Source organism: Rhinichthys klamathensis, unplaced genomic scaffold (genome assembly GCF_029890125.1).
Source record: "Rhinichthys klamathensis goyatoka isolate OS25496 unplaced genomic scaffold, OSU_Roscu_1.1 h1tg000127l_1, whole genome shotgun sequence".
Taxonomy (NCBI): domain Eukaryota; kingdom Metazoa; phylum Chordata; class Actinopteri; order Cypriniformes; family Leuciscidae; genus Rhinichthys; species Rhinichthys klamathensis.
Window position 1 is genome coordinate 578,303 of NW_026606664.1, and position 17,425 is coordinate 595,727.

The following is a 17,425-nucleotide window of genomic DNA, read 5'->3' on the forward strand; positions in this document are numbered from 1 at the left end:
AGAACTGCAATGTCACATGAACATGAGCGCGAAAGAGATGACAATCAAAACCAAACAGATGTTTCGTTACTTTTTGGCAGAGTATTGGATGCACGAGCTGAAAAGGCTCCGCCCTCTTCTGGATAGGGGGGCAGGGAGCAGCAGCTCATTTGTATTTAAAGTCCCCGTGAACCGGAAGTTGCAAACGACTTTTCTCCAGTGTTGTGACGTATTTCCGAGAGAAACGGAATACTAAATGAGGCAAAATAGTGGGCGTGGCTTTTTTCCCAACTAGCACCTGATTGGATCTAGAAAAGTAGGTGTTTTCATTCAGCCTGTCTACTGTCAGTTGGAGGGGCGTGGTTACGGATGTTAAGCAGACACCCAAACCGTGAAACCTACGTCATCAGGGAAGGTCCTCCAACGCAGAGGGTAGGTGAAATTTCAGATTTTGATTAAAGATTACGAAGCCAAAAAGATTTTTTTGTGTGGATTGACTTGCATGGATGAATTGTTCACCACAAAACGATCAATTTAGGCAAACAAAGTATGGTCAATTTTGAATTCATGGGGACTTTAAAGATACATAAACGAAAACTGCAAGTTTTTGCAATATGGTAAAATTTATGATATAATAAATAATATGTGGGGTATTTTGAGCTGAAACTTTACAGACACATTTTGCATGGGGACAACTGAGACTTATATTTCATCTTGTAAAAAGTGGCATAATAGGTCTCCTTTAAACTTCAAAAAGAACACGTTAAAAAATATATATGTTTAACAAAAATACAGGCTACATATTGTGTGTTGACAGCTTTAAATTTGAGTAGCAAGCTAACAATTGTTTTGGTCACAGATGACCAATTTGTTTTTCTGGTTTTCCCCCATGCAGTGTTAAGTGCTGCTTTAAGGGCCTCAAAAATAAACATTACAAAGTTTCTGTAGCTCAAACAGTAGAATGCACTAGCAAGCAATGCAAAGTTCATTAGTGCGATTCCCAGGGAGTGCATGAAATGATAAAATGCATATTTTTAATGCAATGTAAGTAACTTAAAAAATCTGCCAAATGCGAAAATGTTGAAAATGACATCAGAGCTGTAGGCTCAAAAGGACTCCTGTTTAAGTCTGACCTAGGTCAAATCTTGGTCATATTCTCCTTCTCTTCTCTACTTTCCTGTCTGTACTAAAAAGTAAAAAAAAGGGTGAACATTTCAAGCACCAAAAAAAAGAAGAAAAAAAAGGTCATTATCCCAATTCAAGTTTGCCACTTTCCACCTCAATGATGGAAATATTGACTCTTCAAAATATATTTCGGAAACTATATCAGTATGTGTGACCTTTTGATCAAAGAAGTTTTTTTTATCAAATGGTTAACAACAAACTTACTGGAATATAGCCAAGGTTGTTTAACACAAATGTGTAGGATGATTCATAACTACTGAGCCATTTTAGCCTAGAGTTTGGTTTCAATCTGACATGTATGCTGGAATAGGAGATGCAGATTTAGCTCTATTGTCTTTGCGCTGTGAGTTTTGAGACTTCAGTCTTAGTTTATGGGGAAGGGCAGTGCTGGAATCCGCCGGCACTTGCTGCTCACCCTCGTCATCCGACAAGATCCTCTGACTCCCTGGTTGGAGCAGGGGCCGTCCTGCCCAAGGTGCTGTTGCTGAGGCGAGGTGTGGTGGAAAGAGTAAAGGTGTGGCTGAAGGGGAATGGAGGGTGGGGAAGTCTAGGAAGTATGGGTGATTTCTTCGCATGGCCATAGGCTGCGTGGGAAGGAATGCCGACCCGGGGTGGGTACCCAGACAGATGGGTGCTTGTTGGTTCCCAGATAGATTGGAAGCCTCTCTGTCTTGCCTTCTTCCCCAGTAGAGATCTTTGTCTGGGTAAGAAACCAGAGGTTGCGGGGCCAAAGAGTGAAGATGAGATAGAGCTCTTTGAGACGAGGAGTAGGTGGCTCCAGAGTTGAGCAAACCGTACCGAAGCTTTAGAGCCAGCAGCTCAGATCGTAGACGAGCATTTTCCTCGCTCAATGAAACCAAACGAGTCTCCAATACATAGTCATTGACCCTTCGTTTCTCTCGCGAGCGCTTCGCCGCTTCGTTGTTCTTGCGGCGTTTCTCCCAGTAAGTCGCGTCTTTCCTGTCCTCGGGTATGAACTCCCGTTTGCGACGCAATCCCAGACCTCTCAAGGAGATCTCTTCGGCCTCTCCATCAGTTTCCCATCTCATCCGTGAGAATGCGGACTCCATTTTCACAGGGTATGACTTTTCTGATTGGTTTCACGCAAGATGCACCTGCTCTCTCTCTCTGTGTGGTGTCTGGAGTTAGTCAGATGTTAGTCCCACTTCTCAGTCATGCTGTCAACAGGAGCTTTACCTATAATGAAAGAGCAGAGTTATTTCCTTTGCAGGTGGTCTTGTTGGTTCATTTGTGTGTCAGATTACAGTCAGATCTGCAAGAGGATATGAGTGTCATCGCAAAGCAATTTCTGTTGAAATTCTTGACCTTTACCTGCTAGAGACCAGTTTGGTTACAGGTGCCACACAGCTGAACCTAAAACTCTATAATGTTCCTGTCATTGGGGCTGTAGATGAGGTAATAAGACAAAAAATTCCCCTTGTGGTGACTGTGTTGTTGTTGCTTTTGTTGTTGTTGCAGTTGTGCTAGTCAGTTAAACAGCTGCACATCTTGCTAACTTAAAATGTAAGTATTAACAATTGTTGCAGATTATTACTAATACCGCTAGAAAAATCAAAGTCTATGTCAAGGACTTTGTTTCAGCTCTAAGTTTCAGCTCTACCTATTAGCAATATCAAATACCATTGATAGTTCAAAAATGCTTGAGCAATGCTAATAACAATAGCCTGATAATGAAGTGACTAAGAAGTGTTGGGGGGGGGGGGGGGGGGGGGGGGGGGGTTGCGTGCAGCATGAAGGACATGAGTGCGACCACTGGTGTGATTCAGACATGCTGGGAATCTTCACACTTGGGGTTCAAAGAACCCCCGCACAGTCTGATGGACCATCATTTTGTGGGTAACCAGTGGAAGAATGAATTATTGTGAGAAACGGAGAGATCTAGTGAGACTAAACGCTATGCTCACAACTGTACAGACCTACTTCCCCTCTGATGTCATTGACACATTGTATTGTCTCTTTGGCTACTTATACAGGCCATACCTTCTTTTCCAGACAAAAGGTCAGATACATATTTCCTTTCACTTAATCATATGGGTCTCCTATTAGTTTTCTAAATCCCACTTGTAGTCACATTTTTAAATGTCTAAATGTCATTGCAATAGATAACTCAATATCAAAGCATGTGTCATGTGCAAACAAAATACATTTTTCATGCTTTGTGGATGTATTAAATCACAATCTTGGATGATTGTATTAGTTTTTCTATCATTTATTTTTGTTTATTATTATTTTTCAAAACAGAAACCCCGAAATGTGAACTTTAATTAGTGAACTGATAATTTAACAACTTAAGACCTAAAATGTTTTTTTGAGTAGTTTAAATTAAAACATTTAAGTATAATTGAGATGCTATTGTAGTTTTTATTAATAGTTCGTTTTTTTTAGTTTTTCCATTCATTTATTTTCCTTTTTATTAGATTTATATGTAGCTTTGTCTCTATAGCTTTTATTAATTTTTATTTCATTTTTAGTTATTTTAGTAGCCTACATCAAGTTAAACTACATGAAAATGAGAAATGTTGCCTTTGCAGGTATTTATTTATTTTTTTTGCATTTTATTTCAGTTTTTTCAGAGCTCGAGTTGAAGCTGCTTCATCGAGCCCCTCTCCAGTGGACAGCAAGCCAAATAAGTTTAACCTAATATCTTAAAGATTTTATGGCCAAACAAACTCGTTAAAGGGTAACTAAACCAACTTTTTTTTAGTTAATGATCTGTAGGAATGGGGCTTTATTAGTGCTGTTCATTGATTCGAGTAACTTTTTTGACATTTGGGTATAAAGTGTTTTAATTCTACAATATATGGTGTAAAAAGTAAAAACGTCTGAGTGCTGCCCTCTTCAGGTTGAACGGTGGCTACTGCAGTTGAATTTTCCTATTGGATGTTTGACGTAAGCAGGTTCCAGCTCACCGCGCCCTTGGTAGGAGCTACCACGCCCTTGGCCTACGGTGGCCCAGTAGTGCACAACACAACGAAATTTAAAAAGCAAACATAAGTTCACAACACAACGAAATTAAGCCACAACACAACGGAAAATGTACAACACAACGGAAATAAGCTACAACACAACGGAAAATGTACAACACAACGAAATAAAGCCGCAACACAACGGAAATGCTCCCAACCACTGGGTTCTCGGAGCGCGATAAAGTTAGTTTTCCTTGCCACTGTTCTATAGAGTCAGCACTCATTCAGCAGTCTAAAAAATATCAACACCACGATTAGTTTGAACAGTATAGCTAAACATTGTAACTACATTTATTAATTCAAAATCACCTACGTGCATTATAGCTGCATATTTACAATCTAATGCTTTGACGCGCTACCACAGCGTAACCCATAAGGGAACATCTGCCAATTCCTTCAAGTTGTTTAAACGTATAATTTGTATGAATTAAAATTACTTTTAACATTCAAAAACATACATGTTCAAAATCCAAAGCTTGATTGTATTGGTAGTAGACTGACTTACTACAGCTGACTGTTTGTCCAATACCTCCCTTATGTATATAGCCTACAGTAAACAAATATTTTTTTAGGAAATTTCTGTAAAAGTTTTTTTTTTTTTTATCAGGTTTCAAAGGTTGTAGTTCCTATTAACCTTAAAACAGGTGAAATTTTGTCAATAGCTCCCTGCATGCACAGTACACAATTTGTTTTTTATAGAAACATTAGGCCTACTGTAATGTCCCAAAGCTTGTGTTAGGTTCCTAGTGACCTGACTGACTTATTACTGGTGAAATTGTGCCAATGCCTTCCTGTAATTCTGCAATTCACCAAATGTTTTATATTTTTATTCATCAAATTTTATTATAATAAATTATACGTTTTAACCACTTGGTGGAATTGCCAGACGTTCCCTTAGGGATCATGCGCCGTGGTAGCGCGTCAAAGCATTCTCTGAGACGCTTGTGTAGGTGATTTTGAAGTATATTTTATGTCGATTTACAATGGTTACTGTTAAAACTAATCACGGTATTGATATATTAAGACTGCTAACTCTATAACAATGGCAAAGAAAACTAACTTTATCGCGCTCCGAGAGCCCTCTGGTGAGGAGCATTTCCGTTGTGTTGCGGCTTTATTTCGTTGTGTTGTACATTTTCCGTTGTGTTGTGGCTTATTTCCGTTGTGTTGTACATTTTTCGTTGTGTTGTGGCTAATTTCCGTTGTGTTGCGGCTTTATTTCGTTGTGTTGTACATTTTCCGTTGTGTTGTGGCTTATTTCCGTTGTGTTGTGGCTTCATTTCGTTGTGTTGTGAACTTATGTTTGCTTTTTAAATTTCGTTGTGTTGTGCACTACTGGGCCACCGTACTTGGCAGTATAAAAACCATCTTGTTTCGTCAAAACCACTGTAGCGAGTCGGGAGTTGGAATTGCGAGTATTGAAAACGATCAGGATTATCGATATTTTAGCATCTATTTAGCATAGCATTTAGTTATTTAGATTATTTCGTGTAGCCTAGGTAGTTAATTAGCATAGTTGTTAGTGTAGTATTGTTAGAAGCATAGTTAGTTGTTAGTAGCATCGTATTGCATCAGTTAGGATAGCTTCAAGTTAGCGTAGATTTATCTGTATTTAGTACAGTGGTCAGGATGGTACGTAGGTGTAGTGTTGCTGGTTGCAACAGCACTGCTGGACTGCATAGCTTTCCACTAGACTTGGAAATTAGGCGCCAGTGTTTGCATGCACTTGGCCTGTAAAGACTGCATTTTACGCGCGATTGCTTCTCCAACGCAATAGAGGTGGGAACGGGCTTCTCCACACAGCTCGCGCTGAAAAGCGACGCAGTGCCAAACGCATGGACTCCACCACCGCAGCGGCGTCATGATGTGAGTGAGCATATAGCTATTTTTAATCACAATTTATGTTCCTTCCTATTAGGCTAATGTTAACCCTCTGGTCTGGTGTCGACAAACGCGCCGGCGCGTTTTGCTGAATATCTTTTTATATATATATATATAGAATTTTAGCGAGTCTAACAGCAGCTGTCAAATAATCCGTCACTGCGGGTCTCAGGTGCACGACCCCCCGCTCAGCCCCGCCCTCGCTTCGTCCACTCTATCTCTGCTGCCCACTTTCCCAGCATTTTTCAAATATTGCCAGTGAGTGGAGTCAGGCTCTGACCAGGGGTTTAGATACCCTTTGGGTATCTGTGTCTCTCTGTAGGCAAGGGCATGGTGAGCTGGTGCCTGCTTACATCACAGGGCACCACAACTTCCAATAGGAAAATTAAACTGCAGTAGCCACCGTTCAACCTGAAGAAGGCAGCACTCAAGAGGTTTTTACACCATATATTGTAGAATTAAAACACTTTATACCCAAATGTCAAAAAAATTACTTGAATCAATGAACAGCATTAATAAAGCCCCAGTCTTACAGATCATTAACTAAAAAAAGTTGTTTTAGGGTTTAGTTACCCTTTAAATAATTTTGGATCCACAGAATGCATATCATTAAAATCTCAACAGTAGCATGAGAGTATGTGCAGTCTAGCGCACCTTGCGTTTTGTACAACTAACCCCACGCTCATTGTGGTTTCTTTTTTCTCTCCTCAGAACCTTTCTCCAAGTTAAAAGAGTGTGTGAGTTTTCATGTAGGCTAACCACATCCTGTTCATCCCTTTCTTTCATCTGCTCTGCCTTTTTATGAGCTTGGAATCTGGGCTCAGAGCGTGACAGCGAGGTGCGTGTACGTTTACCACAGAGTAAAACAAACAGACTGTTAGGCCAAGCCACGAGCTAATGAAACATTGTGTGTTTGTTGAACACAGTGAAGGGGATGGTTTGTGGACGCTCGCTCAAACCACAGCTGTGAGACCGAGCCTGCAATGAGGTGCTACGCTGACCAGTATTGGCGTGTGTGCTTGTGCTGCAAGTTGTGCATAGTGATTCAGCTTCACTCTAATCAGCTCATCAGATTTGAAAACGATAGACAAGATTTGCATTTCCAGAAGGAATAGGAAAAAAAAAAGGAATAATGCTTTTATAAGTTTGGTTTTAAGATTTGATGAAGAACCAGAACCACTTTGTCATTGTCATTACATTCATGCATGTTATGTTTTTGGCAGTGTACAACAATTAATGCCAGAAACACATTGCACGATTTTCAAAGTCGTCGGATCGCTGTTCTTCTCATAGGTTACTACATGACTGTCTGGGGTTCCATTTAGTTGCTGTTGTGCGCACATTACATGACGAATCGGCGACAGGGGGTCACATATTAGGGCACTATTTGAGGGGACAGCCATTTGTAATGGTGTCCAAAACCATAGTGGACTTCATCGAATGCACTTATTCAATCCCTTAATGCACTGCAATAATGATTGTACAACCGATGTTCGCTCAACAGCTAGAGAATACCCCTAATGCACTGTGACGGTCATGGCGAATGAATTCCCGAGTCTGACCAGAAGATGGCGCTTACAGCATTAATACCCCCTTGTGTACAAGGCGTCTATAGAGGTTTTCGGGGACATTAAATGTCATCAGCCGAACAGGTAAACTCATCTCCTCACTAGTTCGCTTTCACAGCCTCGTTGTGTTTATAATCTATAACCTATTATAACTCTAACTTTCAGGGAAAAGTTTAATAAATAAAGACTTGAAGGCCGAATTTACACTGCAGATCTTGATGCCCAATTCTGATTTGTTCTGAAAATTGTGTCCAATTTTCTTTTTTGATGACCAGCTTACATCTGTGACCCATATCCGATATCTGCGTTTACACTACTTGGCGAAACACCCCAAAGTAGATACTGACTCGGAAAAACTTGATGCGATTTGCAATGGGGAGACGAGACGAAATGATAATACAAGCTTTTGCTTTTCCGCACCATCTTTGAAGGTCAGCAAAACATTAGGTTGAGGCTTCGTTCTACATTGCGCCATTGAAAAGAGTCATGTGATCACGGTTGGTGTCCACCTGAGTTGACGTCATTCGCCACGTCGCTTTTTCAATGACTTATGACTCGCATTGGCAGGGGAATATTTGATCTGTATGCTTACATGGCAGATGCAAATGCACATATCCAATTCATATCAGATTTATTTCCACGTATGAATGAAGCCTGAAACCAATCTTAGAATATTGGAAACCATGTGCTTTTTACCGACTTACACATTTGCGGGTCATATCCGATCTGTGCCACATGGGAAGAAAAAATTGGAATTGGGTCGCTTATTCAGTAATCCAAAAGCCAATGGAAAAATCCTATTGTTTTTGTTTTGTTTTTTGTTTTTAGGGAACCTAACTTCTGAGGTTAGCCTACAAAAATATGTCGGCGCTCTATAGACAGAAAGATTGCCCATTACTTTTCAGTATGCAAATATTATTTTTAATAATTGTCATCATTGTCAGTTAGATTTTGAATGCTAAACATTGTTTATACATATCATATTATGCATTAGAATGCTACATAATCTTGTAGATTTAGACCCTGGATATGTAAACTCAATTTTAGACCGCAACCAAATGACTTTTTCCAACAATAAAATTCTTGCATCTAACACCCTAACCAGGATTAGTTTGCAAACAGGCCTTCTTTTAATAATCGTGTGGGCAACAGTGGTATGCTAACCACAGTGACATGTGACATGCGGTTCTACTCCAAGACTAACCTAATTCTCTTTATCAGTCAACGTTACTAAGTGGTGTGTCAAAATAAAGGATGTTTAGGTGTCAATGTGTTGAAGGGCTGGTGGTGGGTTTTTAGCGGTGCAATTTGTGTCGCTTACATGAGCCTTTCCACATTGACAGCTTTGCTGCTCCCTTGTAAAGACATAGTTGCAGAAATCTCACCTTGAGTTTCCGATATTTCATTTTTGGTTTCATCACTATAGCTGTACATCCAAGACATCTGTTTATAGCCAGTAATACCACCCTGATTAGTTACTGGAACGTGAAACTGTCATGCATTTTACATAAGTTGCTAACTTGGGTCCTCGCAAACAGTTTCGGCAAAATCTCTTTGTTGCAAAATGTCGAACAGATTTTGAAAACCATCCTCTGGGGAAATGTAAATTTGTGATAGGATTTGCTAGCTGATTGTGAGATGTCTGCCAGCCTGCTAATGCGGACATGCGCTCATAGGATATGCTAACAGTTTAGGTGCGGTGATGGTGACAAACGCTGTGGAGCTAAATATACACTCTGCCTGCTTTGTCGCTGTGCCACAGACATACACACACATGCATTCACAAAGAGAAAGTCAAAAGAGATTGTTCACATGCTTTCCCCCTTCCTGTGTTGAGTATACAATGAATAGAAGTTAGTCAGAAAAACTAGAAAAGCTCTTGAAATATGCCTTGCAGTGTAGCATGCATAAACATAAAAACATAAGAATCTTTTCTCACTCTCTATTTCTCTCTCTCTCTATTTCTCTCTCTCTCTCTCTCTCTCTCTCTCTCTCTCTCTCTCTCTCTCTCTCTCTCTCTCTCTCTCTCTCTCTCTCTCTCTCTCTCTCTCTCTCTCTCTCTCTCTCTCTCTCTCTCTCTCTCTCTCCCATCACAGACCATTCAATGGTGACATTGACTTACCCCAAAATAGTATGAATTTATGGCTATGTTATCCAGGTTATCTACAGAGCAAACCAAAAGTTACGTCTAAAAATGAGTTTTAGTTACGTATAGTTTTGCACATCAGCTACAGCTTTCAAACGAATAGAAGCATTTTCAGTTCAAACTACGAAAGTCTGGATATCTGATGGGTCTTATCTTGTAGTTCTCCTTTTAATTGCATTATTTTAATGTGAAAAAGCTTGTGCGAGATGTTTGTTGAAGTAAGGCCAACACCATGCTTTTTGTTTTGCTTGATGGTGTGACACCTCAGATTCTGTAGTAAGTCAAAGGAAGTGTGCTTTTTTTGTCATTACATCACACACAAATTTAAGACCCCTTTAAGACCTGCACAAATAAAATTGGTAACACTTTATTTCAAGGACATAGTGATTCTATAGTAATAACAGTAAATTATGCATTATTACACGTAACTAACCCCAAACCAAACCCTAACCCTAACCGTAACTCTCGTATGTACATGTAGTTTATTAATAATACTCAGTACTTATTTGCGCAAGTGCAATTTAACCACGTCATCTTAAAATAAAGTATAACAATAAAATGAATACCATATGGGCGGGTAAAGCAATACAAGCTGTACAAGTCAAGTTTATATAATGCAAGGTTTGACAAAAACAAAAGGTTTTATAAAATGATAAACCTCACATGTCAGCCTTTAAACCAAGTAAAGGGAAGAGTCAAACCATAAATTAGGCTGTTATATTTATATTCATTTAAAAAATATGTTTATCTTATTCTTTAAAAATGTGATTATCTTATTATCCTAAGTGTATAGATTTATAGAATGCACATTAGCCTCTTTTTTCGATTCACCGACAAAATGAAAACGCAATGTCATTCTCTGACAGTAGGTGGCGTTTATGCAACGAGTCTGCTGGTATGATGTAAACACCATAATGTAAACATTGTCATAATTCATTAACAGTAGATCATAAGCAATTGCTTTGCGTAATGAATCGGTATTCCTTAATTATGAACTGCAACGAGCAACAGCGTCAAGTTTTTACTTTGAAACGTGCAGCGTTCACAATTAAATCATCACCCTGTTTTTCTATCCCCTAATTTAATTTGGTGAATTTTTTGTTTTTTTCAGTGAAATAACTGTTCAATGTCATTTTTGTAGCCAGTAGTATTTGTTTAATAGGCATAAAATACAGCTTTCGATGACTTAGTGGCCTTGAGGCCCCCAGGGGCCTCAGGCCACATTTCTGCACCTGGCGCTAAGTTTAGATGGTGCTTTTCAGCAACAAACTCTTAAACTTCTCCTTTTTGGCAACCTATCTGTTGCTTTTTACCCTCACCACCTGCTTCTCTGTACATCTTTGTTTCCTGGACTATGGTTTCTTATGCTTTATGTTCACCCCCCCCCCTCAGTTGTTTTTAAATGAGCGGCACGGAAGTCTTCATAAACAATAACGTCTGGCTGTAAAAAGATTTTAAATATTTTTTTCCCCCCTTGAAAGTGTATTGTTGCATTGCAGATGTTCAGTGCTGCTAATTTATTAAAGTGTTATCAATTTTATTTCGTATCAGTCAATTCTGTGTTGAAAATCTGGGGTTCAAAATCAAATTTAAACCTGTAAAAGTTTTTGGATTTCAAAATGTCATTTTGACATAAAATGAATAATAAATATGTATGATGCTACATTATTTCTATTCATATAAGTACATTTGTGGGATTGATCACGAGAAACTCCTTTGTACGGATGGTCAGAAGTTTCCATTGAAGCTCAAGATGATCTCAAATCATGCTGGAGAACATGATCATAACGTTTTAAACATAATACTGGAGCTCATGCATCGTTACGCTGGTAATATAATTTGCAATGAAATATTTTGTATTCAAATTTTGTCATAAAAAGTGCACTGGGGACTTTTGCACCCCATTATAATTTTAATTGGAATTGCAATCAAATATCTTTCGCATTGTTTCCACCGATAGAGAAAGGTACATCATTCAAGCTGCAGTTACATCAGAGATACCATTATTGCAATTGTCTTTTCTAATCTTCCCTTGAAATCGTTTAGATAAAATGATCAAGATGCCACACCACACACTCTTTCAAAATGACCCACATTTACCAGCCTCACAAGATCCATCACTCACTTTTGAAGCTTTTAAAGACTGAAACTCAATATTTGGAAGGTCTACAAAGAAATTTACATTTACAAATAAAAAACTCAAATCCATACACTTTTGTATGACATTGCGGCCAAATATGGTTGCATTAATTATTTAATGTAACATGAGATATTATAATATGAATATTCAACACTATTTAAAGGGTTAAAAATTCTACAATACTAAGACATTCAAAAGGTTAAATTCACCACATTAACCAAATGTTGGACAGCTTAATTTGTGTACTGATTTATATAATATACTCTTTTCATTCTGAGATTGGGAAATCTGATGCTTGGAAGTAAACCAAAGGTTCATCTGAAATGAGTTTGTTACGTATAGTTTTGCTCATCATCTACGGCTTTCAAGCGACATGAAGCATTTTCATCTCAAACTACTAAAGTCTGCGTATCTAATGCGTCTTATCTTGTAGTTCTCCTTTTAATTGCATTATTTTAATGCAAAAAAGCTTTTAAGATAGCGAGATGTTTGTAGAAGTAAGGCCAACGCCATGTTTTTTTGTTTTGCTTGATGGTGACACCTCAGATTCTGTTGTAAGTCAAAGGACGTTGACTTTTTTTTTTTTTGGTCATTACATTACACTGTCATAAGTATGTTCAAAGTTGACCACTGATGGACAGACAAAAGCCCCCGTTTCTTACCTTCACACAGCTTCTGACAGTTCCCGAAGGCTCACCCAGCGTTGACATCACTGAGGATGCTCCTCATTACTGGAACCAGTCGACTCTCCGCACATCAAACCCTTGTCTCGTCTGTGTGTGACCTGAGTGTCTCACCTGCTGTGCAGTGTTGATTAAACGCTCTCCTCTCTGACTCGTGGCTTCTCTTTGGTGTGAAGTGTGATTAAAAGTTAGAGGCTGCCTGTTCGCTGCTTTATGAGATCAGCCCACAAGCCCCTGTCTGTGTCTACTCTTTTAACACAAAGCTGATGGGTTTACACCATGGCCCACATGTCCCTCACATACGTGCACCAGTGGGTGGGTGTCTGTATTTATGAAAAGAAAAAGGGTCAGCTATGGAAAACCACTCTTAATTATTCTTCCAGTTAGCTTTTCTGATGGCCAGATACTTGTCTTCTCTCACTCTTGACCAGGTCCTTGCTGTTCAACTTCCTCTTCAGTCATTAACTAAAGATATGAAGGCTCTAAATTGAAGATTAAGGAATTGCAGAAGTCTGTACTGTTTTGGAAAGGCCTAAAATACTCGTCCACCTTCAAAATAAGGCACTTATTCTCATTCCCAAGGCTGCAACCACCATATTCTCCTCCAACATTAACAATAATAGTAAAATAATATGCATTGTTTTTCAAGGAATTTAAGAATCATTGAAAAAATAATGCATATTAATTTAATATTGTTGTTAATGTTGGATGAGAATACTGGAGGATTACTTTGTCGCAATATTGCTAATTCCTCCTTTTAGATAAATAACTATGTTGTTTTGAAAAGTCTGTTTTGCTCTATGTTTGTGATGTTACCACACACAACAACAACTTCTTTTTCTAATAATTAGAAGAACATAACACAATAGCTGTTGTCAGATGACCACCACAGAAGACTGGTGGCTAGTGTGCAATTCATGTGTAGGCCTATTGTCAAGGACAGCGCGCCCCCTACTGGTTATCTTAATAGCTGTTCACATATCATTCATGTGACTTGTTATAGAAGGTACGTATCTAATTATCTAATTAGAACGTGCAGTTGTAAATAGGCCTAACGCAGCTAGAAAAATACAATTTTCTATGAAGCTTAATCTTTATGAAATATTATATAGGCCTACACTTATTATAAATAAATTATTTATGAGTGAGTGTAGGCTTTAGGAACATTATTCTTTTTTTTTTACCGACGCTACGCACAGACAGTTAGGCTACACATCGACGGTCGTGTTTACTGTGTTTGTGTGAGAATTTTTGTTGTTTTATTTTGTTAACTGCGTTTATCTAACGTGATCCTGATGAATGGTATAGTGAAATTACGTGAAGTTTTCTGTTTTCTTTGTAACTTAGGCCTATATTAATTGCACCTCAGTGTTAATAAGACAGTTGCGATGCTTTTTAATGCTAGTTATTTTAATGCTAACATGTTTGACTGTTCTCTGTTAACTTACATACGCGACACGATTCCTCGGTTACTGGTTCTGATTTTTAAGTAGGCCTAAAGCACAATTTCCTCATATCGTCACAGACACATCTATAGGCATCATTTCAAAAAGGCCTGTTCGCAAGAAATAACAATTGCTGAAACCCATACGTTAATTTAAAGGGATAGTTCACCCAGAAAATGTAATTTTGTCATTAGCCTACTTACTCACCCTCAAGTTCTTCCAAACATGTATGAGTTTCTGTCTAATGCCGAACACATAAGAAGATATTTTGAAGAATGTCAGTAACCAAACAGTTGAAAGTAGCCATTGACTTCCATAGGGAAAAAATAAATAAATATATGGTCAATGGGTGCTGTGAACTGTTTTGAGCCTACCAACATTCTTCAAAATATCTTTTGTGTTCAACAGAAAGAAACTCATACAGGTTTGGAACAATGTGAGAGTGAGTAAATGATGACAAAATTTGCATTTTTGGGTGAATTTATGTGTTTTAGGCAATTATATCCTATTGAAGTTCCTTGATTACACCGTAGGATATAGAGGCACATTAAAAATTATGCTTGCTTTCGGCCAATGTGTTGATCTGAGTAACCCCAAATGGTACCTCAATAATTTACAGTTTTTACAGTCTAACAAGTGTTCAATATATTAAAAATGTTGAAGTCAGTTCCATTCTAAAAAAATACTTTCACACCACAGGCAAGGAAAATAAGATAAGATACACCAAAAGTACTTTAAATAAAATAGTCTATTGTACTGTTGAGTTGAACTGGTCTATTTACACCTTTAAATTAGTCTTTATTCTACTTCACACACTTGAGTACATGTACATCCACACACCAGAAGTGTGAACATGCGGTTTTACTAGCCTATAAGTTCAATCAGATATCAGACAAATTTACCCCAGTCTGAAACCATCTTTATTGTGACCATGTATCATATTTAATCATGATCACTTTAATAATTTAATTTATACCCCATATTTATTATTAGAGAATAAATTCAAGAAACCTAACTACACGACGACTAGCATAACTGTTCTCATTACACATTCCATGTACAAATTAATATAAAGCAGTTGGAGTTCAGTGACCAGCAGCAAATGAAACCATTTTTAGTTTTGCTGTTACTGTTTGTTTCGGCAGCCACGTAATTTTTTTCTCATTCTTTTGTTTTTCCCTTACGTGAAACATCACTAATGCATAACGGCTTCAGTGAAAGGTTGCTTTCAATGTCGTAATCAGCTGGAACCAGTATTTCACGCAAGCAACACTCTTAAAAATAAAGGTTCTTTATTTGCATCGAGGAACCGTTCCATCCCACGAAGGGTTCTTTATATTGAACAAAGATACTTTAGATTATTAAAATGTTCTGAACACTAAGAAAAACATGGTTCTTTTAAGAACTGATAACTGAGTGGTACTTTGGGGAACCAAAAGTGGTCCCCCGAACTTCACACCAAAACATTTTAAGAGTGAAGGTGAACACTAATAATAATTTCTATCAAACAATCAATGATGTGGCTGTGTGTAGATTCCCAAACATGAATCAGATTTATATGCAATAAGCAAATAAGCGAGATGAGGGTAAGAGGATTAATTACTTTTAATTGCAATCCACATATTAGCAGAATAAACATTTCAAGTTTATGTTTTATCTATCGTTTGCCAGGCCGTAAGGAGTTGGCTTGCGCATCACTACATTAAGCACAGCTAATGCCTTAAAGGGATAGTTCACCCATGTCATTCTCAACCTGTATGCCTTTCTTTCTTCTGAGGGACACAAAAGAAAATATTTGAAGGACTTTTTCTATACAATGAAAGTCAATGGGGTCCAAAAAAAAACAACAACATTTGAACACTGAGACCATTTTCAAAATATTTCTGTCCTACAGATGAAAGAGAGCTATACAGGTTTGGAATGACATGAGGATGAGTAAATGTTGGCAGAATATTAATTTTTGGGTGAACGGTCCCTTTAAGCAGTTTATTTTCACAATAAAAATACTGTTCAGAAAGCGCTATTGCTGATTAAGAGTTCTCCGGGCAAAATATTCTCCTGAGCTGTCCTGATATCTCAGCGGACAGCATGCTGTACCTGCTGTTGAAGTTCCAGAGGGACCTTCCTCCATTGCGAGATCCGTCTGGGTCTCGTAGCGACAGAGGAAAGGACAACGGCCAGTTGGGATGAAGGGGAGATGGAGGCAAAGAGGACGAGCCCCAAGGTAACACCTGGTTGTTGTGCTGGGTGGCGGAGTGGCTCAACCCAGGCAGCAACTGAGGAGGGGGCGTTGAGGGTGCAGGTGTTCTCTTAGCTGGAAACAGTTGTGGGTGGGTTGGTGGGTCGTTGCTGGAAGAGACCTGTGGGTGAGATGCTGGGTCCGACTCAACTGGGTCAGCATTGTTGTCTAAGTAGCTAACCTGTGATGGTGGCTGGGCACTTTTAGGAGGCACCCTCAAGGGCGAGATGAATTGAGATGAGTTATGCCGTGGCCAAGAGTGGTAGAGTTCTGGACCGTCTGCTGAAAGAGCAGCAGTCCCGCTAGCCAAACCCCACAGGGACGGCTTGAGATGGGACGCAACAGGATAGTGGAATGGAATCATGGGATGATTGACGTCTAGACCTCGCCCAATTCCCATGTGATACTGCAGACTCAGCACCTCGGCCCTGAGTTGGGCGTTCTCCTCGCTCAGCGCCAGAAGCTGTCCCTCCAGCACGAAGTCGTTGAGTCGTCGCTTCTCACGGGAACGCTTGGCAGCCTCGTTATTCTTCTGCCGCTTGACCCAATACGATGCATCTTTTTTCTCAGCAGGGGTCATCTCGCGCTTACGTCGTCTACTCGGTACAAGTGGGTTGCGATATGACTGGAGGTGGAACAGTCGTCGTGCCAGTACGGATGAGCCGGTGAGTGGCAGAAGCCTGCTTAAACTTCCAGGTTCATCTTCGCTTGTCGAGCTCTCGCCCGTGGAGGAGGGAAGACAAGCGTCTGCCGGATGCTCTGGACTTCTTATGGTAGGCCTACTCATTGTTCTGGAAAGACAAAGAGTTCGATGATCAGTGGTTTCAAACCAATACTTTGGCAAAACGTATAATTCTTTTGTTTGTTTAGATTCGTTTTTGAATAAGAACGATGCAAAAGCTCACAATCTGTCCACTTCTGTGTAAGAATACGGCTTCATTATACAATGCAACTTAAATTCATGATCACTTATTAGTGTACATACTGCAGTTTCCTGTGAGAAAAAAGGGTAAATATAGACATGAGAAGTGTGTTAGCCTACCAAGGAAACATACTGGGCAATTAATGATTTTAAATGTAGAAAAATAATGATATAGTTTGTGAGAAATTAACAAGGATGATTGATTGGATCTGATGCATGCAACCTTGATAAGATCCATTTTGGTGAGGTT

General features: G+C 39.0%; 1 protein-coding gene across 1 annotated transcript; it reads right to left on the reverse strand.

Annotated features, from left to right (window-relative positions):
* Positions 1-1,217: 1,217 nt before the first annotated feature.
* LOC130089159 (nuclear factor interleukin-3-regulated protein-like) lies at positions 1,218-12,821 on the reverse strand. The gene is made up of 2 exons (XM_056256330.1): positions 12,549-12,821; positions 1,218-2,361 (listed from the first exon to the last, which is right to left on the reverse strand). The coding sequence occupies exon 2, from the start codon at positions 2,232-2,234 to the stop codon at positions 1,449-1,451; it is 786 nt and encodes a 261-aa protein (XP_056112305.1). The 5' UTR covers positions 2,235-2,361; positions 12,549-12,821; the 3' UTR covers positions 1,218-1,448.
* Positions 12,822-17,425: the final 4,604 nt, after the last annotated feature.

What these genes read in the sequence shown, in the direction of transcription:
- LOC130089159 (XM_056256330.1), bottom strand. Translation starts at nt 2,234, where the DNA reads ATGGAGTCCGCATTCTCACGGATGAGATGGGAAACTGATGGAGAGGCC.